The following is a 27815-nucleotide window of genomic DNA, read 5'->3' as shown; positions in this document are numbered from 1 at the left end:
AGGACGTGATGGAAAGCCATAGGCAGGTACTTACCTAAGTGCTGGGATGCAGTTACTTGAATAACTGGTTGAATTGCCCCAGATACTTTTTCAGAACAAGCCTAAGTAATAGTTGGGTAGTTTTGCCCTTTTTTTTTTTTTTTAACTGTATTCGTGGCTTTGGTCCTTGTCGAACCATGTGTGTATCCACATAGTTGGTAGGAAATTGGGTTCCTCAAATAGCAGCTCATTTTTTCCAACACACACAGACTGGGTTCCTTGCCTGGCTCTGCTCCGGATCTTGCAACACCCTTTTCTTCCCCTCCATGACTCGACTGCAACCAGAATATCGCAGTAGTTGTGGATTCCTGCAGAATGGACTGAGCTAGCAGTTTTCACTTCCAGGCTGATTTATGTTCACGCTGGAAAGAGCACAGATGCACTCATTAGCAAGACATGAAGCCCAGGGCCTGGACGACTCTCTGGGCCTTCCAGGCCATGGGCCCCCTGCAACACGAGGGACCTGTTCAAGCATGTGTGTATTCCCTGACTTTGCCATAGTTACAGAATAATTCTTCAGGGGAATTGCTACCAAGCCGATGGAATCTCACCTTTTTATGCTTTCACACTTACTGACTTTGACTCAGTAGCAATATACAAATATAGTTATTGTAGAAAGCATAGAATGGGATTGGATATGGTTCTTCAGTGGATTCTAAGCTAAACAGATGAGGGTATTATTTCTTTGCCCCTTGAATGAGTTTCCTACTTATCTCAGAATCTGGGTTGCCTTTGAGTGTTTTTGGGGGCGGGGAGATGTGGGCATGGTTTATTCATTGCTATGTGTTTTCTCTCTAATATGTTTTAGTCTAGAGGTGGCAGTGCTCACCCTCTGTAGGTTGCTGGGGTTCTTTTCTTTTTACAGTTCCTGCTCTTGTCCTTATATTTAGAACCGCATTCACCAAGTTAGGGAAATCTGCCCTGATCCAGGATCGTGGATGTCTTGGGTAAATGTCTTTCGATGTGTGGTACTTGAAATTCTGCCCAAGCTAGAAAGGTCATTTGTCTTTTCCAACTAGACAGCTCTGTCTAGAACCACTCATCTAGGGGAAGAGAAGCCCACTTTCTGTGTCTTTCTGTCCACACCTCCCTGTCCAGCGTAGCAGCCTGTTTCTTTCCTGAAGCTGTGCCAACAATGAATTTTACAGGAAAATAAGGATACGGGGATCAGGGTGGGTTGGCTGTTCACGTGTAATTTTGTGGTTCAATATGGAGAGTCTTGCACTGGACAATTACTCTTTTTCCTCCTTGTTTTGACATAATTTTAGATGTACAGGAGAGTTGTAATAATAGAACATAGATTTCTCCTATACCCTTCAGTCAGACCTCATGTTAACATTATCTCTTATTCTGTCTATGTGTACATATGTGTGTCTGAACACACACACGCTCTTACTGATTTTTCCTAAGCCACTTGAAAACTGAAACATCGTCTCTAAATATATCAGTGTGTTTTTCCTGGAAAAGGAAAAGGTGTATCACCACACCATAGTTATCAAAAAATTAACAGTCACCTACGACAATTATCTGACCTACAGACCTTACTCAGATTTTGCCAATTGCCCCAATTGTGCCCTTTATGGGGAAAAAAAATTCCAGATTATGTGTTAGGTTCGTTTGTCATGTCTCTTTAACTCCTTTAATCTGAAACAGCCATTCAGTCTTTCTGTTTCATGACACTGACATAACTGAAGCGGATGGGACATTTTGTAGACTGTCCTCAATTTGGATTTGTCTGATGTTCCCTCATGATTAGATTCAGGTTTTGCATTTTTGGCAGGAATGTCAGGGAAGGGATGTTGTGTTCTTCTCGGTGTATCCTCGGGAGGCACGTGATGTGTGCCTCATTCCTGGTGATGTTAACTTTGATCATGTGGTGAAGGTGGTGTCTGCCAGGTTTCTCCACTGTAAAGTTATTGTTTTTCCTTCTGTAATTAATAAGTATCTTGTGGGGAGATACTTTGAGACTGTGTAAATATCCTGTTACTCTTCAAACTTTCATCCACCAGTTTTAGTATCCATTGATTCTTGCTTGAATGAGTTATTATTATGATGGTTCCCAAATGGTGATTTTCTAACCCCATAATTCCCTCTGCATTTATTAGTTGCATTTCTGTTCGAAGGAAGAACTTTCCCTAATCCCACATTTTTTTTTAAATTTATGAAAAGTCTGCAATTTTGGATTCTTACTTTATACATTGGGTCGTAAACCTTTACTCTCATGTAATTTTCTTGCTCGCATTGTCCCAGTTTGAGCAAGTGGGGGACCCTGCAGCCAGCTCCTCTGTCCTTTTTAGCATACTCTCTTCATTCTTTGAGCACTTCCTTATGTTCTGGCTCACAAAGATGCTCCAGGCTCAAGTATTGGCTGTTTCTTCAAGGAGCCTTAGTTCCATTTGGTGGAGAAAGGATGTTTCTTCAACTAAGAGGAAAAGAAACAGACCATCTTCAGGGATCATCTTTTTTTCCCCGTCTTCAACTATTCTCATTTCTCCCAGTACCTTAATTTTCCCTACAGTTTTATTAAGCATATATGACATCTTGGAGGTGGAGAAGACTGATGAATGAGACATGGAACAGCTTTGAGGCAGAGATAGACTAGCCAATGGATAATTAGAGCAGTGTGATAATGCAAGAATTGCAGTGTGTTTCCATATGCAAAGTGCTATTATGGGATTACAGAGAAGGAGGTTAAAGTTGACTGAGGAACCCACTTGATAATCCAGGCGTCTTCACCTTTCATGGGCCTGGGAGGCTGCCAATGGGACCCTTTGGCTACAGCAAAATCCCCTCCTCCATTCCTGAACCTGGGGAGTGCAGTATTTCACAGAGTCCACATTCCATCTGAGAGCTTTGAAAATCTTGAGAAAGACTTTCCTTTCTATGAAACCGAACTCGAATTCCTGTTCAGGTTCCCTCATGACTCGTAGTTAAACCTTGAAGCTCGGTAAAACACATGTAACTAATCCTCCTTGCTGTAGCAGGCGTAGCTGAGGGTCATCGCCTTGCCCTACAATGGGAGTTGTCTCTTCTGCTCTCCAGAACTGCTGCTGGGCACGCTCTGCTCTGTAAGACCAGGCTCTTACAGGATTCTCCTGAGTGGATCATGACATTCTTCATGCAGAGAGCAAAAAGGATGGGGATGTGAACCCTGCTGAGTTTCCACAGCTGTGGTGTGGTCCTGTAGCCTGGAGGTCCTGTTTCTCTCTTTGGCTGCCATGTCAACATTGTGCTTTGTAGTGAAGTGACACCCCCAAGTATTCTTTGCGTGAACTCTTGTTAATCCAAGTCTCTTCCAGTCTCTGTTGGTTTTACTGATTGCCTGAGCTTTAAATATGGGGCTTCATACTCAGTCTTTCAGAACTTCGTCTTGTTTCTTTGGGCCTGTTGTTCCCACCAGCTGAGATCTTATTTTGAGTCTTTTTTTTTTTTTTTTTAAAGATTTTATTTTATTTATTAATTTGAAAGAGAGAGAATGAGAGAGAGAGAGAGAGAGAGCACATGAGAGGGGGGAGGGTCAGAGGGAGAAGCAGACTCCCTGCCGAGCAGGGAGCCCGATGTGGGACTCGATCCCGGGACTCCAGGATCATGACCTGAGCCGAAGGCAGTCGCTTAACCAACTGAGCCACCCAGGCGCCCTTATTTTGAGTCTCGATGCCACCGTCTGGCACAGGAGTTAGTCCTCTTAGCTTCTGTACTTCACATACTGTTTGTGTGTGCTTGGTCTTGTCCCTTAAGCTGGTGATGTAAGTGAAGGGAACCCCGGGACAAGACAGAAGGTTGAGGCATGCCACTAGATGCACTGACCTTTGAGAGGATACTTGAGGCAATTGCCTCTTCCAGCCATAAAATCAGCCAGACTTTATTATCTCAAAGACATTTTGCTATGGATATGAAGAGATGATAAACTTTGGGATACCTTATTAAAATCAAGAAGTCCTCTCTAATGCATTTCTCAGATCACTGAATCTAAGTGAAGCTATTTTTCACTTGATTTTATGTGAATGTTCTTACTGAACCTAACAGCTAATTGCTAATTTCTCAGGACCTCCTTTTTTTTTTTTTTTTTTTTTTTTAAATTCAGCAGTTGCTGACTCTGTTCTAAAACTGTGGGAAACTTGCACTGTATGATATACAACATTTCTTTTTAAGTCTAGTTATCACTTTATCCAAAAGGATGTGCACACACATAATCCTTTCCTCTTCTCTTGCTTTATATTATTTCTGAGTGCTTTTCGTCACTTAACTTTTTCTTTGTGGTCTCTCCCCGGCAAGAATATACACTGAGATCTGTTTATCATTGATTCCCTAGCATCTGACACATAGTAGGTGCAAAGTAAATATGGAAGGAATGAATGAATGAATACATTTTTTGGTTTATGGCCTCGGAATCCGCCTTTTTTTCTTTAAAAAAAAAAAATCAGGGTAATGAGCCTATACCATTCAACTCCTTGGAACACCTCCCCCCACTCTGGTTACCCCTTCTCCTGTGTGAAGACCTCCAAGTAACTCTCCTTCCCCGACCACTCCCAGAGAGGGGTACGTGTGTGAACGGGCATGTGGTTTTTACATGGCAGTCCTGGATTCCCAGCATCTGAGAACAGTCCCCAGGTCCATAAAGATTGAATTTGAATGTCGGATATAAGGATGTTCTGAAGTTCTCTTTGAGAAACAGACATTAAAGAAAAATGTCAGGCGCCTGGGTGGCTCAGTTGGTTAAGCGTCTGCCTTCAGCTCAGGTCATGATCCCGGGGTCCTGGGATCGAGTCCCACGTTGGGCTGTCTGCTCAGTGGGGAGCCTGCTTCTCCCGCAGCCTCTGCCTGCCGCTCCCCCTGCTTGTGCTCTCTCTCTGTGTGTCAGATAAATATGTTCTTGAAAGAAGAAAAAAAAAAAAAGAATGTTGTAGAGTGGCTCAGAACACAGACTGCACAGTCAGCTTAGGGTTTTAGCTTTTAGGCTGTATAACTTGCACAACCTCAGTTTTCCCGTCTTTAAAACGGGGATATAAGTGATACCCATCTCACACCGTGGCTAGGAAGGTGGTGTAGTCCCTGCAGGACTTAACGTGATGCCTAATTCAAGGAGGGATGACTTCCCTCAGGATGGTTCTCTTTTTAAAAAGCTTCAGGAAAGAAAGGCACCAAGGAGGAAATGAAGTTGCCCATAACCTCATCCCCTAGCAATTGCCATTTTAAAAGTTCTGATACAAATCTCATGTATTTCCATATGCAGACCTATATATGCATTATTCAGTTAGCATCCCATGTGATCATTTTCCCACGCCTGTAAGTAGTTTCTCTAAACAGTGATGTTTTATAATGTCTTGTGGAACTCTATGCACTGTAATTTAGTTGGAGAGCCCCTTGTTTTGCCAGATTATTTCAATTTTTTTTCCTGTTAAAAATGTTGTGGTGAATAATGTTGTATCTCTGTGCGTATCTTGGGTGATTTCCTCGAATGGGGGAATTGCTGAGTCAAAGGGCATGTGCATTTTGTGAGGCTTTCGGGACCTCTTGCCTGATTGCCTTCAGGAACATGGTGCTCCCCTGACTTGCCCTCCAGCAGAGCAGGTTGCTTCTGGAGAATGGTGCGCCTGCTGGGTCACTTCTCTCTGGCGATGCCGCGTGGGTTACTCACGGAGGCAACAGTTTCTCGCAGTCTGGATTCTGTTTTTCTTTTCTTCCCCTTTGTTTCTTTTCTTGGTTTTCTGCCAAACAGCCTCTTATGAAAGGACCGCCTAATTAACCCTGTGCTAATTAACAATTTAAAATTACACAGTGTGACTGTTCATGTTTAATTCTCTGGGTGCTGGAGCAACAGCAGGAACCCCCTCCCCTCCTTAATAACTGTATCCTGCCCGCCCCCCCCCCCCCCCAGCTTCCCAGTAACTGTTGCTTTAGACCCAGCCCCGTCTCCTTAAAGGAATGTAACAAAACTGTCCTTTCACATTTTCTCAGTCGAAAGAGGGAGATGAACGACTTCATTGGTGGCGGGGCCCAGTGTAATATGGAGTTTTATCATTTTGAAAAATCTTTGGAAAATAAAGACTGCCGTTAGCAAAGATGCAGGGGGCTTTACAGGTAGGTTCCAAGGGAATTGTAACTTGGGAGGGGCAAGGGTGAGGGCTCTTGATGAAGATGTTGGAACTTTTCTGTACAAGATGACTTCTCAAGTGGCAGATTTAAACCCTAAGCAGAGAGCATGAATGGGAGAGAACTGAATTGTTCCTGTATCTTCCCTTTGACTGTCTTACTGGAAAGATGTGCTCTTCTGAAGTTTAACATAGTTCTTAAAATGCTGCACATAAATGCCAAAACCATGTTGAGTACAGTATTGCGGGGGGGGGAGGCGGCGTCATGAGTAGAATGTGTCTGTGTTTATAAGGGAATTTGGGGTCATAAGCAGCAGAAGAGAAGCAGGCCGCAGAAAGAGTTGTGGGTTTGTGATGTGTGAGCTGGCCCTGGCGTGAGCGAAGGACGAGGAAGAGGAAGCAGAGCCAGGGCTGGGGGTTGGGGGTTCTGAACAGAGCTGCTGGGGGGGCTGTGTGTGAGAGCGTGGGGACCCGCTGGGTTCCCAGGCTGCCCTCTATAACTGAAGATCATTGATTTTACGGGAAACCATGTTTACAGACAGAGTGCTGATCGACCTGCCGAGTTGACTTCTGCCTCCTTAAGTAAGAACTACCTTTTTCTTATTGACTGGCTGATAAACAGAGCGAGAGGGACAGCTGGCTGGGTGGGAGAGTTCTGGATAGCCTGAGGTCCTTGAGCTGAAGGATTGGGCAGGTTTAAGAGATTGCTTCATCTCTGTCCTCAGGTCCCTTCTGGTCCACCCCATCCCTACACCTCTCTGGGACCCGCGGGGGAATCCAAGACTGCCTCCGCCTGGTTCCCGGCAGTCCAGGCACAGAGCATGGAACAGATGGTAATCTGGTGAAGGTGTCTCAAGCTTTAGTGCCAGTCCCCAGGGTATCATGTGAAAATGCAGATTCTGATCTGGAGCGGGGCCCAAGAGGTCTGTGTTACGCAGGCTCGCTGGTGAAGAACGATGCTACTTGTTCCTGAGCCACACTTTGTTGAGCATGGTTATAAAAGTTTCTGCTTGTCATGGCCAGCATGCATTGAAAGGAAGCCCAGAGCATGGATCATGAAGTGGGATCCTTCTTGGCCACCGGTGTCTTAACGGGCTGTCCTCACTCCTTGTGAATGAGTGGTATCCCATGTGGCCTCTCTCGTGGGGCAGGTGTCACCACCACGGAGTCATCTGGCTTTTGGGGGTGGCCACAGTGTCGTCCTTTCTCGACACCTTTTGCTTGGCTATAGAAAACAAAGTTAGATGAGTTTCTAAAAGTCCCAGTCATTTAGCTGAATGGTTTGTGGAGGAGGAGGAGGTAGGAGAGAGCAGAGCAAGAAAAGCCCACCAATTAATTGGTAAACGCTTGCAGGTTTCTCTGGCCTAGCCTAGGCTGGAGAGGAGATTGGCTTTGCTGTCGATACTCAAGTCCCTAGTGAAGCATCAAAGCTGTTCTCCTTTATCAATCGTGGCCTCCCCTTCCAGCATGTTCCTGTAACTTACCAAGCATTTATGACATTGATTTTACAATCGGGCTGTTAACCCTCCCCGCCCCTTCAGGCCTGCCAACCTTTTTGGCCCGAGCTGTCAATCAGATGTCGTCCAGCCAATCAGGCGCATCCTTAAGAAGAGCCACCCTGGATTCTCACCTGTATCCCAGCTAAGCCTTCTGAAGTCCCATTGCATTTGCTGTTTGGTTTGGTTTAGTGTAGTCATCTTTGTTGAAAATCACTGTGTCTTTTCTAAGGCACACGGAACTTTGTTGTAACGGAGTTAGAGGTTATAAGCTTGAGAGGTGGGGTGTGTGTGTGTGTGTGTGTGTGTGTGTGTGTTTTGAACAAAACAGAGGATGCATTCTTCCAAAAAGTTATTTCTCCGGAGACTTCTGGTAAACCTGCCTTCCCTGTCTTTTCCCGAGGGGGAGCTGTTGGCTCACTGTGCAGTCAAAAATCAAGAAATGAAAAAAGGAGTGGGAAGATGGGGGTAGGGTCGGGGAAAAGAGAGACCAAACCCAGCCAAAACCTTCATCCGATGTGTATGAATGAGATGCTGGGTGGAGAAGCAAACAAGTGTTCTCCAGGGAGGAGGCGTGTATGTGGGTGGGGGGGAAGGCAGCCTGGGCTTTGCAGGCGAACAATCAGGGCCGTGCAAGAGTCTGAGTTGCCTTAGAATCCATGCCGGGATGGAAGGAATGCCCCTGTGATGATGTGACCACAGGAACAAGAGAGGTGGCGGGTGGCCTGAAGCCTCCCTCCCCAGGGAGGTGAAGTCTCAGGGGGCAGATTCAGCTCAGTGGCGCTTTGGAGTACGAAACGGAAAAGCCCCAGGGCTGAAGGACAGCTGCTCCAGCAGCTACTAATAACTACGAGGCAGGTGTGGAACGGGGGCTGGCCGAGCCCAGCTGCCGTCTCGGCTCGCCGCTAAGATCCCTGACAGCAGAAACCACCACACCAGTGGTGACTGGGCTCCGTCCAGACAGGGCAGGATCGACGCTGCTGGAGGGGGAGCCGACCAGTTGAGAGTCTTCCCAGCTACCTCGGGCTGAGATTGTGTGCCGTCACAGTCGTAGTCTGAAGCCAGCTCACTCGCAAGCAAGGGTGTTCTGTGGGTTGGGGGGAGGAGGTGGGATTTTGGAGATCTGCCTTCTGGTTCACAGTGTCAGGGCAGCCCTGGGCCTGTTCTTACAGTTAGCTCCTCAGTTTTACTGCTTGTCAAATGGGATGGTGCTTCCCAGAGCCGGAGAGGATGAATGTAGCCACAGGCCCCACTGAGGGCTGGCAGAGCCTGTGTGTGCCCTGCGGACTTGCTCCCTGAGCCGTGCAGCCCTCAGTCACTTTCCTTTGAGCTCCTCAAACTAGACATTCGACCAGTAAGAGCAATGGCAGCAGCTTCACCTCCAGGTCAGCGAGCGTGTCCCCACACGGGCTTACCGTCCTTTTTCTGGGGGTACAAAAACTTCCTCCTCTCGTCCATCCGTCCCTGGTGTTCCCTTGGCCCACGGACAGTGCAGTCAGCCAGCATGGACTTGGTGTTGGCCATCTGTATGCATGCAGTAGGGCTGCCACTCTGTGTCCTCGGCGCGGCCCGGCGAGGTGACGCGATCTTCCTCTTCTGCTGTGGCTCGTAGCCCGGCCGTGACTCGAACGCTGTGCTTGCAAAGAACGGAAATTCGAACTGGCCTCCAGGGGGTAGAGCAGCCGACAGTCCGAAGACCAAGAGGGAGTCTCCTGTGTGCCCCCTTCCCCGTGCTCCCCACTCCTGCCACAGACCCTGGCCTTAAAGACCCCGGTGCCAGCCGCCTTCTGTGCGTTCGTTGGACGGCGTGGGGAGATCGCTGGGGTCCCCGCTGCCCTTGCGGTCTCTGTTGTGGGTGTGGACAGAAGCCTGTTAGAGTGCTCTGTGCGGGACCTAGCCTCGGCCCTCCTAACCTCTTTCCTTTCTCTCTCTCTTCCCCCTCTCTCCCTCCTCTCCCCCCTTGCCTCCGCTCTTCAGGTCCGATCCGTACTGGGTGCAATGAAAGCTCCACGCAGGCCTTACCATGGAAGGCTGTGACTCGCCTGTCGTCTCGGGGAAGGACAATGGGTGCGGTATCCCTCAGCACCAGCAATGGACTGAACTCAACAGCACCCACCTCCCCGACAAACCCAGTAGCATGGAGCAGTCCACAAGCGAGAACCACGGGCCCCTGGACAGCCTGAGGGCCCCCTTCAATGAACGCCTCGCGGAGGGCGCCGCCCCGGCCCGCCCCGCCGCCGAGCCCGCCGGCAAGGAGGTCAGCTGCGACGAGTGCTCGGCCTCCTTCGCCAGCTTACAGACCTACATGGAGCACCACTGCCCCAGCGCGCGCCCCCCGCTCCCCCCGAGAGAGGCGAGCGGGAGCGACACCAGTGAGGAGGGGGACGAGGAGAGTGATGTGGAGAACCTGGCTGGGGAGATCGTCTACCAGCCCGATGGCTCGGCCTACATTGTCGAGAGCCTGAGCCAGCTGACCCAAGGCGGGGGCACCTGTGGCAGCGGGCCTCTCCCTTCGCTCTTCCTGAACTCTCTCCCCGGGGCGGGGGGCAAGCAGGGGGACCCTTCCTGTGCTGCACCAGTCTACCCACAGATCATCAACACTTTCCACATAGCCTCATCCTTCGGGAAATGGTTTGAGGGCCCAGCCCAGGCTTTCCCGAATACCTCAGCCCTGACGGGGCTCAGCCCCGTCCTGCACAGCTTCCGCGTTTTTGACGTGCGACACAAAAGCAACAAGGATTACCTGAACAGCGACGGCTCTGCCAAAAGCTCCTGCGTATCCAAAGATGTTCCCAACAATGTGGACCTGTCCAAATTCGATGGCTTCGTGCTCTACGGCAAGAGGAAGCCCATCCTGATGTGTTTCTTGTGCAAACTCTCCTTCGGGTACGTCCGTTCGTTTGTGACCCACGCGGTGCACGACCATCGAATGACCCTGAGTGAAGATGAGCGGAAAATTCTTAGCAATAAGAACATCTCCGCTATCATCCAAGGGATTGGCAAAGACAAGGAACCCCTTGTAAGTTTTTTGGAACCAAAAAACAAAAACTTTCAACACCCTTTAGTTTCCACAGCTAACCTCATAGGCCCCGGACACAGTTTTTATGGTAAATTTAGTGGCATTCGAATGGAAGGGGAGGAGGCTCTCCCAGCTGGCTCTGCCGCGGGCCCCGAGCAGCCCCAGGCTGGCATCTTGACCCCCAGCACCCTCTTGAACCTTGGCGGGCTCACCAGCTCGGTCCTGAAGACCCCCATTACCTCAGTCCCCCTGGGGCCTCTGGCCTCCAGTCCTACCAAATCCTCAGAGGGCAAGGACTCTGGGGTAGCCGCAGGAGAGAAGCAAGACGTGGGCGATCCAGATTGCTTCTCCGAGAAAGCAGAGCCAGCCGAGGAGGAGGCGGAGGAGGAAGAGGAGGAAGAAGAGGCGGAGGAGGAGGAGGAGGAGGAAGAGGAGGAAGAGGAGGAGGAGGAGGACGAGGGTTGCAAAGGACTCTTTCCAAGCGAGTTGGACGACGATCTGGAGGACAGGCCCCACGAGGAGTCTGGGGCCGCGGCAGGCAGCAGCAAAAAGGACCTTGCTCTCTCAAACCAAAGCATTTCTAACTCCCCCTTAATGCCTAATGTGCTCCAGACCCTGTCGAGGGGCGCAGCTTCTACTAGTTCTAATTCTGCTTCTTCCTTTGTTGTCTTTGATGGTGCGGACAGGAGGAGTCGTTTAAGCTTTAACAGTGAGGGTGTCAGGGCCAGTGTGGCAGAGGGCGGCAGGAGGCTGGACTTCGCTGACGAAAGTGCCAATAAAGACAATGCCACAGTACCGGAACCAAATGAAAGCACAGAGGGCGACGATGGGGGCTTTGTCCCCCATCACCAGCACGCTGGCTCCCTCTGCGAGCTGGGGGTTGGGGAATGCCCCTCGGGGAGCGGCGTGGAGTGCCCCAAATGCGACACGGTCCTGGGCTCCTCCCGCTCGCTGGGCGGCCACATGACCATGATGCATTCTCGTAACTCATGTAAGACACTTAAGTGCCCCAAGTGCAACTGGCATTATAAATACCAGCAGACCCTGGAGGCACACATGAAGGAGAAGCACCCGGAGCCGGGGGGCTCCTGTGTCTACTGCAAAAGCGGGCAGCCCCACCCGCGGTTGGCGCGAGGTGAGAGCTACACGTGTGGTTACAAGCCTTTCCGCTGTGAGGTGTGTAACTACTCCACAACTACCAAAGGCAACCTCAGTATTCATATGCAGTCCGACAAGCATCTCAACAACATGCAGAACCTGCAGAACGGAGGGGGGGAGCAGGTGTTCAGCCACTCGGCCGGGGCGGCGGCCGCGGCGGCAGCGGCGGCGGCTGCGGCGGCCAACATCGGCAGCTCCTGCGGGGCCCCCTCGCCCACCAAACCAAAAACCAAACCCACCTGGCGGTGCGAGGTGTGCGATTACGAGACCAACGTGGCCAGGAACCTGCGCATCCACATGACCAGCGAGAAGCACATGCATAACATGATGCTCCTGCAGCAGAACATGACCCAGATCCAGCACAGCCGACACCTGGGCCTCGGCAGCCTGCCCTCGCCTGCCGAGGCCGAGCTTTACCAGTACTACCTGGCCCAGAACATGAGCCTGCCCAACCTGAAGATGGACAGCACCGCCTCGGATGCCCAGTTCATGATGAGCGGATTCCAGCTGGATCCCACCGGGCCCATGGCCGCCGTGACGCCCGCTCTAGGTGAGGCTGACTGCGTGTTTGTTTGTTCTGATGGCTTGAGTTTAACGGGGGAGCAGTGAGAGTAGACCGAGGTCCTGTTGATTCAGTTGATTCTGTCAAGTCCCGTGGATTCGGCTCTGCTTGTTATTTTCTCAAGACTGGTTTTGTGTGAACTTGAGTGTCTGACGGTCAGATATTTTTCTCAAGCACCCCTTCTTGTGTGCATGTGGAGGATCGTATGCATTCAGCAGACCCACGATTATATTCCGGCTCCACAGGCTGGGATGAAAATTTCAGTGTTGCCTCTGGTGTTTGGCATCTGGTCCACTTTCCTTTCTCTTCCCATCCTCTCTTTCTTCGTCCCTTTCTCAGTTTGAAAAATCGCCACAACTATCTGAAACTTCTGGGTTCCGCTGAATATTTGCTATAACTTACAGGAAACTTGCAGCTCAGGTTTTAAATAGGGACAGTCGTCTCCATAAGAGCAACTGGAAACCGTAGCGTACCTTATTCAGATAACCAAAGGCTGGTTCTGCACTGAGCGGGGAGCCATCCAGATAGGTTTCTCAAAGTTCTTTGTCCAGTGTATTCGTGAGGATCTTGATGAAAGAGACCCGTTCCTTTTCTTTTCTGTTTTGCGTGAGTTGTCAGTGATAAGTATAGTTGGGAATAAAAATTGCCCTGGGGCACCGTAAGGAGTGGTGTGCTAGATGAAGAACGAATAAATTCTAAAATTGTACATTAGAGAAAGCAAAGTTTTAATATCCATTAGATGCTGGTTAACAGAGCCTTTGTTACCATGAAAAACCACCCATGTTAGAGAAGGTGAGTTGGCTGTGTCCGGGCAGCAGGTCTAACCAACTGGCTTCAGAGACCTAGAATGGGATCAAGAGGATAGGATTTGGATGCCAAAAACCATGAGTCTTTGCATGAAAAGAATCAGGATCACTTTTGGGGGAGAGCCTCTATGGCAAGAAAAGGTACGAATCAGTTTCACGAGGACCAGTGTGATGGTTGGGTCGTTCCTGCCCCCACCACCCTGTGCCTCCGACAGGCACTGCCTGGTCTCTGTCCCCCCGACCCTGCCAATCTCGTGGGACCGGTGGCAGTGGCCTGAATTAAACAGTAGTCCTTTCCTGACATGAGAATAAGTTGTTCTCGGCAACAAAGCGTGAGCAAATACCTTTATTCTGGCATGCTTTAGGTTAATGCCAGGGGCCAAGCCTCACCAGTTGGCATGTCTTTGTGTGGTGTTCTAGTGCTAATTGCTGCTGATGAGTTATATTTCATAGCGTTTAATTTGTTTTTCCTGCTATGCATTTAAATTTGAATCCTTGCTACTTTAATCTTGTTTTCTATTTTGTAATATTGACCTGTGGATCCTTTATTACCAAACGATTTGAAGATGTTTTACCAACTGGTTAATAATGGATGCACAGGGATCAATCATCTTATTTGTCCCCAGAGTGAACCATAGGGGATACACACCAAGGGATGGCATCATACTGTAAGACCTTTTTTTTTTTTTTTTTTTGTTAAGCCTATGGGAATTGGGGTTTTCTCATCTGGAGATTTAAAATCTTGGAGGCAGATCTTGGAGTAAATCAAATATAATGTAAATGGAATGAAGACACAGAAAACGGATGGGTTCATACTGGGTCAAAGTGAGATCTTTTTAATTACTTTGAAAACCAGTAATTCTGACTAAGGCTTGAATTAAGCGGTAGAAAAATACCGTGCTTTTTATACAAGTGTCCGTGAGTCTGCGGGGCATCATGCATTACGGGCGTATGGCAGGTGCAAAAGAGATAGAAGAATGGATCCCTGTGTTCTGGACGTACATAGCAGATCCATACTTTATTTTTTAAAGAGAACAGAGCTTTTCCTTCCAAGGACCTTCTCCAGGTCAGCCAAGCAAAGGCCCTTGAATTTTCAGGGTTACTGCTTATCAGCCAGGTTGAGCCTCTGGAAACCTCCAGCGCCCACCGTAGGCCACAGAGCTGCTGAGATGGAGAGTCACAAGTACTTTATCCTGGAAGTCTGAGTGGGTGTGGGTACGGGAGCGCATGCCCAAAGGGCTTAGAGTGTAAGTCGTGTGGCATTACGTATGCAATGTGAAAGGGCGGTAACATTCAGTTCGGTCTGCAACCCTACCGATCTTTCATGAGGCCATTTGTGAAAAGGCTCTAGGTGTTAATTAGGTATTACTGGGCTCTGCAGGGGGAGAAACATTTTTGTGAAATACACTTCGGCCTACAAAGTTACTGTTGTCACACTTCCTTTGACAGAACCTTCTCTTTTGTGATACCAAGCAGGTGCTGATTCTGGGGATGCTTGCTTTCTGGAGGACTCCAAGGAGAGGGTCAACACCCTTGGGTCTGGTCTGGTTGGATGTGCTGCCATTTGTAGATAAGATACTAGGCTGGAGGCCTTCGGAAATATCGTTCCAGACATCCCTTTAGACGATAAAGTTGAGCACAGCATCGCCAGTCAGGTCGCTTGCGAGGCATCTGCATGTTTCCCAGGGAGCCGACTGGCCATAGATTTGGGGGACGGTCCTCTGCTTCTGCCTTGGAGTCTAGAAGGGGTCTTTTAACCCACGTGCCTCTCTGACGACGTGCTGATACGCAGACTTTTGTGCCAGGGTGTGAATTCTAGTGTTAGACGTGGGGGCCCCCTCGCCGACGAGATGATCTCTCCAGTGTAGCTCAAGAGTAAACCGTGCTGAGTTCTCACTTGCAGGGGCTCTCTTCCTAACTTCCTCTGCATGGGGTGAGGTTCCTTCACTTCTTGGGGGGCTGAATTAGTTCCTTCTGGCTCTACAGATTATAGGATTCGAAGCCTTGGGTTTGTTCCTCCAAGGTACCATTCTTGGAGGGTGTTTTGGCTTGCCTGTTACCTTCATTTCACTGCTTCTCTGTGTTGGTCTTCGATTTGCATTTCAAGAGCTTGGAATGGGAATAGGGACTTAACTTCTTCTGTGCATCCGGAGGATTTCTCATTTTTACTCAGGCATCCAACAAGTGACAGCTGAATTTCTCTTTAGCGCAATATTGATGTGTGAGGTTAAATTTAAAAAGTGGGGCAGATTTGATGCTTCAGGTGGTTGGCATCAGAAACAAATATATGTTTGCTCCTTCTCTTACCCTCTGGGCAGTCTCCGCTTTGACTGAACGCCGTGTGTGTTTCATGGCTGCTACCTGGTCTTCGTCCCCATTAAAGGATGGAGCTTTTAGGCTTGTTTTTTTCCTTCTTTTTCTTTCTTTTTTTTTTTTTCCCCCTTGTTCTAAAAAGAATATCTTAGTTATGGCTCCTCTCCTCAGGGGGGATGGCAAAGGAGAAGACAAGCAGAAAGCTTCCTGAGCCTTCTGGATTGCACGTGCAGAAGATCTCTGTGGCTTGCTAGCTTGTCCACAGGCTTCGAACACGGCCAGACTGCTCAGTAGAACCTGTAACGGATCGTCTCTTAGAGGTGCCTCATGTAGCATAAATAAGAAAATCATTAAAAAAAAAAAATCTTTTATTTGATTAGCCACTAACTTGGATTGTAATCAGTCATTAAAAAAAAAATAACCTCAGCCCAACCATATGTAAAAGGTCAAATCTGAGTATCAGTTGGGGAGGGGCAGGAAGGACATAGTAGCTCACGTGCACATGTGTTTGGGGGCGAGGCGGAAAACAGAAGCCAGTGTTGAGCGTTCGGCTCGGGAATGGAGGGAAGACCGCTCTTTCCAAGCCCTTCTCATGATAGAAATGAGTTTGCAGCAGTAATTTCCCACTGGTGATTGAGAGCCTATCCCCGCTTTATGCAGGGCAGTGATGAGCTGAGAAGTAACGGGGTGGAGAGGGAGGAGCAGGTCTTCCTCAGACTCTTTTTGGGAACTTCGCGAGCTGACCTTTGCATGTCATTACCCAGCTTGACCCACTTCCTGAACCTGTACCATTTTGGTTCCCTTTTAACCTTGTCCCGCACAACATCTGTGCAGGGGGCTGGGCACTCTCTAGAGGTTCAGTGAGGAGAAGTCTGGACGCCTGCCCTAAAGAGGGATGGGGACACAGGGCTCTCTGCACATGGCTGACGACAACGGAGAATGTGACATGTCCCGTAGCAGACCTACATTTCGTGCACGATGGGGGCTCAGAAAAAGGGAGTGACCGTATTCTTGGGGACATGTGGGAGGAGCTGGCCCCATTGACAGGCAGGCAGAATATTGACCCGTGGGGTGTGCTGAGGAATTAGGGAGACTGTCCACTCTCCACCGCAGTAGCCCCTAGCCACATGTGGCGATCTAAATGTAAATGGATTAAAAATAAATAAAACTGAAAATCCAGTTTCTTGGTTGCAACTTAGCTGTGGCTGGTGACTAGCCCATCATCGGACAGTGCAGGAAGTTCTGTTGGGGTTGTACTGCTGTAGATAAATTCTGGGCCCGGTTCTGATTTACCACGAAGGCTTCATATCTTAGAATGCAGTTGTAACTATCGTCCAGCTTTTAGGGGTCTGGAGTTTCAGATTCTGTTATGTCCAGTAAATGATGTTTATTCCTATCTTTTCTTGGATCTGAGTGAGGGACTGAATCGAAATATTCAAAAGATTATGGTTCTGGGTGTTCTTTCCCAAAAGAAAAAAAAAAAACAACAACAAACCATAAAGCCTTCTGCAAATTTCAGAGTGTCCGTGGGAAAGATCTGAACACATAAAGTTGATTTTTTGCGGGGGGGAGGGTAGGGGCTGGTGTGCCCAGTTAGTAGCACCTTGCAACACTTTAAATGTGCTCTTTTTTCTCCTCGCACCTGGGTTGGGGGTGGGGGAGGCTGGCTGGTGCTGTGAGCCTGGCCTCTGATGCTCTTCCCCTCTGCTTCTTCCCCCCCCGCAGTGGGCGGTGAGATCCCCCTAGACATGCGCCTCGGGGGCGGGCAGCTGGTGTCGGAGGAGCTGATGAACCTGGGCGAGAGCTTCATCCAGACCAACGACCCGTCGCTGAAGCTCTTCCAGTGCGCCGTCTGCAACAAGTTCACCACGGATAACCTGGACATGCTGGGGCTGCACATGAACGTGGAGCGCAGCCTCCCGGAGGACGAGTGGAAGGCCGTGCTGGGGGACTCGTACCAGTGTAAGCTCTGCCGCTACAACACCCAGCTCAAGGCCAACTTTCAGCTGCACTGCAAGACAGACAAGCACGTGCAGAAGCACCAGCTGGTGGCCCACATCAAGGAGGGCGGCAAAGCCAACGAGTGGCGGCTCAAGTGCGTGGCCATCGGCAACCCCGTCCACCTCAAGTGCAACGCATGCGACTACTACACCAACAGCTTGGAGAAGCTGCGGCTGCACACGGTCAACTCCAGGCACGAGGCCAGCCTGAAGCTGTACAAGGTAGGGCCCGGGCCGCCTCTGGAAGGCGTGCGTGGGATCGCCGGGAGCTGGGGGCTGGGGATGGCTGGGGACGGGTGACAGTCTGTGTCACGGCGGGGTCGGCGACCGGTTGGTGTTGGAAGGGGCGTTGGCACGCGCGTCCTCGTGAAGCTGCAACGTGCTGGCGGCTTCTGGTAGCCGAAGGTTCTCTTTGAGAGCTGCACCATTTTGGAGGGCAGGTTTTATGGACAGAGACGGCAGCCCGATACTTAGCCCCAGACTCTGTCACCTGGCTTTTGTCCCTTACGGTCGTGGCTTTTGTGTACCTTTGTGTTCCTGCGTTGCCCCTTTCCCCCGCGTGCTTCGCACCCTCCTTTTCCGTCTCGTCCCCCCTCCTCTTCCTTTCATCTCGTCTCTCCTGGATGCCCCTGGAGTACGTAGTTCATTTGTTTGTGGATTCATTCATTCATTCATTCATTCATTCATTCATTCATTCATTCAGCAGATTTATATTGAGCACCTACTATATGCCAGGTCTTGTTCTGGGCACATGGCTACCTCCATGCACAAAGTAGACCAAAAAAAAAAAAAAAAAATGCCTGCCCTCATAGTGCTTCTGTTCTCTTGCAGGGAGATGGGTGATAAACACAATGAATAAATTACATAGTTGACTACAGGGTCCACATGCTATGGGAGAACTTAGGGTCCGTTAAGGGGGCTCCTTTGTTCTTTCTCCCTTTACTTCCTTGTTCTGTGCCCCCTTTCTTTTCCTTATATTTACATTTCCCCTCTCTTCCCCTGGGCTTCTCCCATCCTCCTCCTCTCCCTCTGTCTTCTCTTCCTTCCTTCCTTCCTTCCTTCCTCCCTGCCCCTACCCTTCCCGCCCCCCTCCAGTCTCTCTCTCCAGTGAGGAGGAGGTGCTCACATACTGTAAATAGTCCTTTCACTTGCGAGGCAGAATTGCTCCAGACGTTTCTATTGATTTTCACTGGACTTAAAGCCTCACCTTTTTCTCTAATCATCCCATAATGGCTTTAGTATGAACAATCAGGTACAAATCGCCATAAATCTGCCCAGCCTCCTCCCACATGCCGTCCACACCCTCACTCTTCCCTTTGCATTTTCTCCCTTCTATCATCAGCCTCTCCCTCCCCTCCCCCCCGCCTTTCACACCAGTTCCCACACTTTTGGGCGAGGGAGCCTTTCTGTTGACCCTGAGCTAGTTTAATCCCCTTTCTACTCATGGTGATTTTAAAGGGAGACTCCCAAGTAAGGAGGACTTCAGGTCCTTTCCCTATATCCATCTCTGCCGAGATTGATAACTGTGATTCATTTTACAATTGGTCATCTTCAGCTTGGTGGGAGGCCTGTGTAGCGTGGATAAGAAACTATTTTATGGAAAGAAGGAGAAAGCAGAAATGAGGTGGTGGGACTAGAAGGTTCTGGATTTGACTGCTGACCCCAGCATGGATGGGCTGGCATGGTGCAGTGGGGAAGGTCTGAACACCAAGCAGCCAACCCCCTTGTTCTAAGTGAGCAAGAACCTCACTGGATGGCTTAGTTTTGGGCCACCCTTGAAAGAAAAGGCTCCTAGTGGTCAGTTGAAGTTAGAGGTCTCAAGCGGCCGTAGGGTGGTGCTGAAGTCCAGAAAACCTGATGGAAAACCCATAGAAAAAACCTGTTTCCAAAGGACCTGACTGAGCAAAATTAGTTCAAAGTACTGCGTGTGGCCATGGAAGATTGTATGCAACTTTGATGAGGGTTGTTTAGAAGTGGCAAGAAGCCAGCCTCTTCCATCTGAGGGGAAAAAAATGTCCTTTAGATGATAAAACGTGCATGGTGGTGATCAACTCTCCACGCTGCATCCTCCCATAAGAGTATACCACGCCCTTGGCTTTGCTTCTGAAGGGCCTGGAACATGGAGGATTCACCGAGATGATCCCTTTTTGGTCCCCAAACCACCTTCATGGGTCACACCTAGCAAGTCAGGTTGAGGTGGTTTCCTGGGTGGGTGTCAGGGAGGCATTTTGTGTGTTTCCATCTGTGTTTTGCTGAACTGTGGACCGTCCTCCTCTCTGGCCTTATTTTTCTTTCTCTCTCTCTCTCTCTCTCTTTAATTCAAAAGATGGGGAAAACTACTGAAAAAAAGGCAGCGCCGGTGGAAGGGCCGTAGATACTGGGTGCAGGATAGAACTTGGGAACCAGCACCCAAAGGAGAAGTCCCCTAACAGTGCGCTTGGCTGGCACAACCCCGGGGGTGAACACCCCCCCACATTCACAGCAGAATTCCCTGTGTCAGGAGCCGTGGGTCATTAGTCTGGTCTCATTAGTCCTTGGGTAATGAATGTCCCTTGGCTCGCGGTGGCTCTGCTGTGGGGGCGGGGAGCTCTCAACCACTCCTGAATGACACAGCGATGGGCTTATTCCAACACATGCACCAAGCCTTTCTGTCCTGCAGTGTGACTAAGACAGACTTCTCCTGCCACCGAGGGGGCTCTCTGTCCTGGGGTGTCACGAGTCTGTAGATTTGGGGTGGGGACTGGAGGTGGTTGAGAGTCAGTTTTTCTGTAGGCCCTGGTGTGGCCTGTAGTAAATGGAGATTGATTGCATGTTATTTTTCCTCTTGCTAATGTAATCCATTAGCCCAGCACATGCATAATCAGTTTAGAGCACAGTTAACTGGATGTAATCGAGTTCTTTACTGTCTGCTAGAGAAACAGCTCCAGATGCTGCTGACCTGGGGAGGGCACAAGGCTTCTCACACACAGCCCTCCTTACTCACCCCTTCCCCAGGTACCACCCTCACCACCCCCTCCCTCTCCCCCAACAAAACCCGTCCTGGTCCTCACCCTGCCCCATCCTGGTTCCTTGGCAAAGTATTCATTATTGGTCAGGGAAAGTTCCAGACTTGCTTTCTGCTGCACCTGCTCAAGCAACCATGGTGGAGGGGACTTCCTAATGGGTCTCCCAGCCCTCTCTTTCAACTGAGGTCTTTATTCCCTCCTCCTCCTTTTTCATGTTGGAGGAGACAGAACAGCCGTCTCAAGAGATGCAAGCAGAGGCGTAGCTTTCTGGTGTGTCGTTTGACCTCACCAGTCCAGAGTCCCTTCCCTTGGTGTCATAAATGCTGGGACAGACGTGCTGTATTAAGACTGAGATGTCTGAAAGCATGAGCTAATTTCTAATCCGGCCCGAGAGAGGGTTTTGTTAATCCAGTACCCTTATTCCACCTCCCCAGAGAAGAACAGAAACGAACAAAGAACCCTGGTGATGGTATCAGCCTTGCATGGAATTATCAGGTTTTGATTGTGTGAGAGCAGTTTTTAAGTCAAGATTCACGTTCAGAGAATTCTTCCTCCCTGCCTCCTAGAAGTGGAGAGGAGTGTTTGGGGTGGGGGCCGGGGGGCGGCTGGAGAGCCCCAGGCATCAGATGGAAGCTGTTTGCTTTTCTCCGGGCCACTAGGTCACTTTGTGAAACATGATCAAATTCCTTGACTGGTTTTTTTTGTGTGTCTTAAAGAGTGGTGGGCTCTGGTCCAGCTCTTAGTGGTCCTCTGCCCATATCCTCACACCTGCTGTTACTGGGCACTGTGACTGATTGACCCTGTGGGAAGCCCAGCAGGCTGGGTTCTTGGTTTCTGTCTGCAGTGATCCATCTGAGCCAGAAAGGAAGTGTGTTGTGAGGAAGATACTTGTCTCTCTTTGGGGCTTGAGCTCCAGAATGTGAATTCCACACCTTTCTCCCTTCCCGTGTAAGTGATCATTCCTCTCTCTGAGGACCTGCCCACTCCCCCTCTCCCTCCACCCATAGAGATGTGGGGTGCTCTTGCTTACCTTGAGCAGGGGAGCGACAGATACTGACAGATGCCTGCCCTGTGTTCTTCTCCATGCTCACGTAGGTCCTGAGTCCCCGGTGTGTGGGTTCAGAGCTAGTGTGGGCCCTTTGGCGTTTATCTGGACTTCCCTGCTATGTGGCGTCCATGATGAGCTCTCTGAAATTTGTAGTGTCTTCTGCTTGGGGGGAGAGAGTGCAGAAAGGACAGTTGGAGATCAGTGCACACCTGCCAACTATTAGAATCTGGTTTTCCCTTTGATATTTTTCTTCACCTGAGAGTCATTGGACTGGAAATCCATCGACCTTAGCAGATAGATGAAGACCCCACCAGAATCTGTTACTCAAAGAGTTCCCAGCCGAGATGCCTTTGATTGGGTATGATATGAAAGCCTGAAGGTTTCATATTAATCTTAAATTATACACAAAGGAGGTCATCTCCCACGGAGTTGTGTCTGGGCCCCATGTGAGCTGCCGTGGGCCAGCTTGGCAGAGGGTGAGACACCAGCTCTACTTGGCTTAACGTAGGAGATAGACTGTGGCACCATTTGACTCAAAACACACACCCACCTTCTCCACACAGTGGACTTGAACACTTGCCACCCTACCGGGATTCTGCAAGGTGAGAGGAAGTAAGAAACCCTCCGTCAGGCTCTGCATGACTTGAGAATCCATCTTCCCTGTTCTTTCCCTGACTCATAAACTTGTTGGGGCTCTCTCCCAGCTGGGCCATTAAATTCTTCCTAGGGTGGATGGACAGATCAGAAGATACAGAACAAATCCGACAAAGATTTCATTGACAGTCTGCATTCTCCGTGCTCCTGTATGGTTACACCTTGGGGGCAGGCTGTCCTAGGAAGACAGCTGCACGCTTCATGCCTACAGGTGGTGACTGGGAGCCTTTGTCTTGCTTGGCAAGCAGAAAGCTTAAATCCTCTGGTGACCCTCGCCTCCCTCCCCATCCTCTCCTCCCCGGCTCTGCGACGTGTTGGAGGCTCTGGTGCAAGTGTCATCTGGTTTACATCGTCATTCTGGAACCAGTTTCCTCAGAACTTATTTTCTCATTACTTTGACTATTTTTTTTTTTTTTTAAGTGCATACTTTCGCCTTCTTCTTCCATACCTTGGTGCCTTCATCCAAAAATGAAAGGAGGGGAATGTTTTCCTGTGGTTGATTTAGAAGGTGTGAAAAGCCAGATGTTTTGGTAAATTTTAGCCCAGTTCGTCTCCATGCCCTCCATCTCTGAGAGCAAGCAGATGGGCATCTGAAGTTCATGTCCCTCCCTTGATTCCTGGGTCCACGGATGTGGACCGCTGGGAGACTGCATGTGGGCCCCGTGGCCATTCCCGGAGAGCCTAAGTTGGCTCTCGTGGCATTTCTGACCACCAGTTAGCTTAAAGGGTTCTCTAGGAAGATGGAAAGGTCAGATCTTTTTTGGAGGGAGTTACTCCTTCTCTGCTGTGGTCACTGTGGCCGTGATGTTGCCATTGTGTGCAGTGGGAATGCACTCTCCACATTTCTCTGCGGAGGCTCCTTGCCCTCCCTTCCCGTTAGAATCGTCTCACCCACCTTGATCAGTAGCCCCCTCTCCTAGCCCACGCGTATTACTTCATTCAAAACGTCCGTTCAGCGGATTGGCTGGCTTTATGCACAAGATCTGCCCGCATCCCTGTGATTCTAGTCTTATACACACCCTCATGTCGAGAAGATAAGGTCATTGTTACCTTCTGGCTCCACACTTTAGATACCCCTCAACTGAAATCTTACCCGATGTGCCTAGTTTTAAAAAGTCTAGCACTAAATATGCCACCACTGAACCACTGTGACACTAATGCGCCTTTCTTTTTTTTTTTTTTAATGCTTTTAATGGTTTTGTTTTCTCTCTTTTTGTTCCAAATCTTTTTTTTTTTTTTTTTTTTGTGCTTGGTAAAGAGCTGATAAGACCCGTTTAGAACATTATTGTATTCTTAATTATTTCTTACTAGACTGGCATTCCATGTTTACCTCAAGTGTAAGTTGGGTCCCTTATATTTTGCGGTAAAAATAATTAGTATGAATAATGTATGTTCACTGTAGGAAATTTGAAAAATTCAGGGAAGTACAAGAGAAAGTAAGTATCCACCTAATCCTACCATGCAGTAACGTATTTTTATTTCCTTCATTTTGTGTATAACAGGCATTTTATAGAAGTGGAATGATATCGCATGTGTACAGTATTATACCTTTCTAATATGTTATAATATCTTTAAGTAAATAACTTTTTAAGTGAAAGCCCTTTTTCTGCTCTCCGGAAGCATATCACTGTTAGGTTTAGATTATATCCTTTTAAGCTCTTCTCTGTGCTTACGCCAATAGAAATGCATACACATACATACTATTCCCTTAAAAAACCTTTATAGACACATTTTGTGCTCTGAGCTTTTTTTTTTTCTTGTAACTTTTGATCCTGAAAATCATTTCAGGTCAGTACATAGAGATCTAGTTCACTCTTTTTTATGGCTACATAGTATTCCCTGTCATGAAAGCTTACCAACAGGAACTCTTCATTCCTTTGCTACAGGTTTACCAAAAATTATCATGTCTTTGCAGTTTAGGAGTTGTAAAAAAAAAAAAAAAAATGCATAGCATTTAGGAAAAAAATCAGTACAGAGTGCCATGTTGTGCAAAAAAGAAGAGAAACAATAGAAGGCAGATAGTCTCACTGATGTGCAGGGAGGTTATCTGCGGTGTTCTGATCGTATACACAGTGAGGTAGGGAACAGGTGTGTGCATAGATCTGTCTATACTTGTGCTGTCCCAAGAAGGGGGAGGAGGGTCACTGGATTCCGAGATGTAATGCCAGCAGATATTTTTTACTGCCTCTTCCGACAGAAGGTGACCCATTTTTCCCCCCTCCCTATTAGGTGATGCTCGAAGCCCCACGCAATGACCAAACAGTGACCAACATCGTGTTAGTTTTCTGTTTTCGTTGGGTTGGCAAAACTGTTACAACACGGATCTCCTTAATTATTAGATAGGGTGAACATTCTTTCATGTATTTATTGGCCATTTGCAGTTCTTTGGCAGCTTTCCTGTTCACAGCCTTTGCCCTTTGTCTTTCCTGGTTCTTTTTTCTGAATGATTGGCAAGGGCTTCTGGCGTATCGGGGTTGAAGTCCCTGCTGTGCTGTGCTGGGGACGTTGCCGTCGTTTCTCTGGTCTTTTGTTCATGTTTGACTTAGCTGATGAGGCATTTTCACCTAGAGGAAATTTTCGTTTGTATGATGTCTGGTCTGTGCATCCTTTTCTTTATGTTTCTAGCTTTTCTCTTTTCCCAAGGAGGCTCTCTCTTGGCAGTATTATGAAATTATAAAAAAGAATAGCCTCCTATACAGCATTCATTATAATCCAGGTCCTCTTACACTAGCTTTACATATATTAATTGATTTCCTCATCTGTTGATGAGCCTGTTTTCAAGTGGGGAAAGCAAGGCAGAGAGAGGTTACAGGTCACAAGCTAGTGAGGGCTGTTGGAGTGAGTGTTCAGACCCAAGCGGGTTGGTGCTACTTGACCGATATTTTTCTTCAATACCTCTTCCCTCTGCTTAAGTCTTTAATCCCTGAGAAATCTGTTTTGTGTAGGGTGCATTGTAAGGACTCTGTTTTTCTGCATTGTATGATTTAGGACTGTATTTTCTTTCAAAGTGGATGGTTGATCGTCCCACAATTTCTTAAATAACCATCCTTTCCTAGCTGATGTAAAAAGCCATATTTATCGTCCCCCTTTCTCTAAGTCTTACAGAGCTGATTTAGATCAGTCTGAACGTATTTACAGAGTATTGTTTGTCCAAAGCGCTGTGGAAGGAAAAGAGAGAACAGACAGAGTTCTCTTCTCAAGACATGGAAAGTCCTGTGGATGAAATTTCTTCCTCCGACCTTTTCATGTTTCTCTCCAGCCTCTTCCCCAGGGTGAAATTTTTTGGATTAATTACCTTCATCAAATTCACTAGGATGAGGGAGTCTCCAGGAGAGACTGGGGTTTGGGAGAGGGGCTGAGTTTCTTACAGTTCCTTCATGGAGATACTCATCAAGTATCTTTGAAAAAAAAAAAAAAAAAAAAGACCGAGAACAAATATTGAAACTTCTAGAAGTTCTCTTTCCTGAAGTTCTTATTCAGATAACAAGGAGACAGCCTGACTCCGTCCACATAGTTCCAGTATAAACTGTTTTCAGCTACTGGTGGTAAGTTTCCTTTTGGATTCCAAAGGTGTGCTGAGCTCCTGATTCTGGCTGAGGAGCAAGGAGGTCTCCCTTCAGATAATCTAATAACTACCACATTGTCAAAATACTTGAAAGCCTCCAACCTCCCAGTCCTCAAGCCAAAAGCCCTAGATCTTCTTGTGGGAGGAAAATCTCTAACTGTCCGTCCCCTCCAGCCATGTAGAGGGAAAAGTCACACTTGGGGAATGCTTTGCAGGAATGTCATCTGCTGCCCCAGGGGGTGCTCTGTAACCCTGAGGAGAATTTTGCTGCGAAAATTCCATTGCCTCCACATTCCAGAATAATTCTATGTGTTACCGTTCTAGGTAAGCCTAGTCTAACAGGAAAGCAGTGCCATAGAATGGGACAAAGGTACAAACCCAATTTCCAGTCCTTCCAACTTGCTGAGGACCTGGTTGAAAAGGGCACATTTGAATACATCTAGTTCCAGCAGGTGTTTCTGGGGTTTTTTGTTTGTTTGTTTTAAAGGGAAATTGTAAATGAACAATTAAGTATTGTCAGGAACACTGTCAGGAACAGGCAAGAGTTTTTAAATAATTACACAGTACCCTGAACCGTAGTCTTAATTCTGTTCTCGACATAACTTGAAACTACAAATGCCCTGTAAGTGGGGTGGGAAAGGCTGTTACCGTGAACACTTAGCAGTGAGTCATTTTTTACTTTAATATTTAATAAAATTAGGTTTCCATCACTTGTTTAAAAAAAAAAGTTGATCAGCATATAGGGTGAAAGGTAAAAATGTTGGACAGAAAATCTGTTGCTCACAGAAATGTTGGACGTTATTGAAACCAGGGAGGGACATGGGGGTGGTGACCCCGAGGAGAACTGAACCCACCACAGCAGAAACCTCCAGGTAGAGTCCCCAAATTTGGCGAAGAAAAATGTGGAATGCCCAATTACATGTGATTTTCAAACAACAAATAATGTCTTAGTTATAAGTATATCTTATATGCTGTCATTTCATGTACTTCTCTGAAATTCACACGTAACTGGGCATCCTGTGTTTTATCTGGCAACCCTTCCTCTGGATGGTGAAGAAACTCTTTCATAGGGTTCTGCCAATAGGCTCGACAGGAGCATAAAGAGAGATAAGTGGCTTCCTTGTTGGTAAACCTCTTCCCCCGCCTCCCCCCCCAGTGATTCCCAACAAAAGAGGAAAATTACAAATGCCTCTAATGATGATTTCCAATTTTTGTTATTTATAGAAAACTGTCATATCAGATTTTCACATTTTCTACATTAAATAAAGTGCTTTCCCTATAATGAAATCTGAAATTTTCTCCAGAGCTATTTGTTAAAATTTGCTTTTCAACAATTTTTTCATTATTTCCTTTTCCTGAAGTGCTTTCATGTCATACAGCAAGACAGACGTCACACTGCCCCATTGAATCTCCGTGCAACTGTACCAGATGCTTCAGTCTCCCTGCTCATGCTCGGGATTCTCTGGCCTCCCTGTGCACCTGTTATTTATATGTAGGTGAGAGAAATTCCCAGTGCTTGAGCCCCAGCTATTGTACAGCGAAGACCCCAAGCTCTTACCGTCCAAAGGATGCTAATAGGAATTGCTGAGAGTAGATTTGAACTGGGACTAATCATCAAGAATAATCAGGGAACTTTCTCTAGGGCCCACGTCTTCATCCTTTAAAAGGCAAACTAGTTAGAAGGTTAGAAATGTTTATCTACCAAGAGTGTTTGGTTTGTAACCTGTTAATTAGCAGGGCAGGTTCTCGGACCCAGAACGAGGGCCTCCAAAGCATATCTGGTCTCTTCAGTCAACAGTTGTAGCCGTCCTGTCGTCTGCCTGGGACGTTCTGTGCATTGGCCTTGTGGAAGGAATTTCTCACCCGCTTGCTGTGCCTGTTGAGTCTTGCTCTCTGGTGACAAGCTCTTTCTTGAGGATCGTTGGGCCTTTGTAACCACACCTGAGCCGACATCTTGTAGCAGGTCGTCCTCGTTTCCTTGTCCCTCAGAACAAGGCCGAAGACCAGGCACAGGCACTGGTGGTTCTCTGACGGCAGATGTCCCTGTACCTGTCACGT

The 27815-nt window shown here is 48.2% G+C and overlaps 1 protein-coding gene across 1 annotated transcript in view; it reads left to right on the top strand.

Moving 5' to 3' along the window:
* ZFHX3 (zinc finger homeobox 3) overlaps positions 1 to 27815 on the top strand; it is a 704611-nt gene that overhangs the window by 537509 nt on the left and 139287 nt on the right. Inside the window, exons 6-7 of the mRNA XM_035024866.1 lie at positions 9605 to 12354; positions 17211 to 17707. Of these exons, the coding sequence (XP_034880757.1) occupies positions 9651 to 12354; positions 17211 to 17707 (3201 nt within the window). The 5' untranslated portion in view covers positions 9605 to 9650. The remainder of the gene's footprint in view (positions 1 to 9604; positions 12355 to 17210; positions 17708 to 27815) is intronic.

The sequence above is a fragment of the Mirounga leonina genome, unplaced genomic scaffold (genome assembly GCF_011800145.1).
Source record: "Mirounga leonina isolate KUSES-001 unplaced genomic scaffold, KU_Mleo_1.0 Mir_180, whole genome shotgun sequence".
NCBI classification, from domain to species: domain Eukaryota; kingdom Metazoa; phylum Chordata; class Mammalia; order Carnivora; family Phocidae; genus Mirounga; species Mirounga leonina.
Note: the sequence above shows the minus strand (reverse complement) of the source record. Positions and strands in the feature narration are given on the sequence as shown.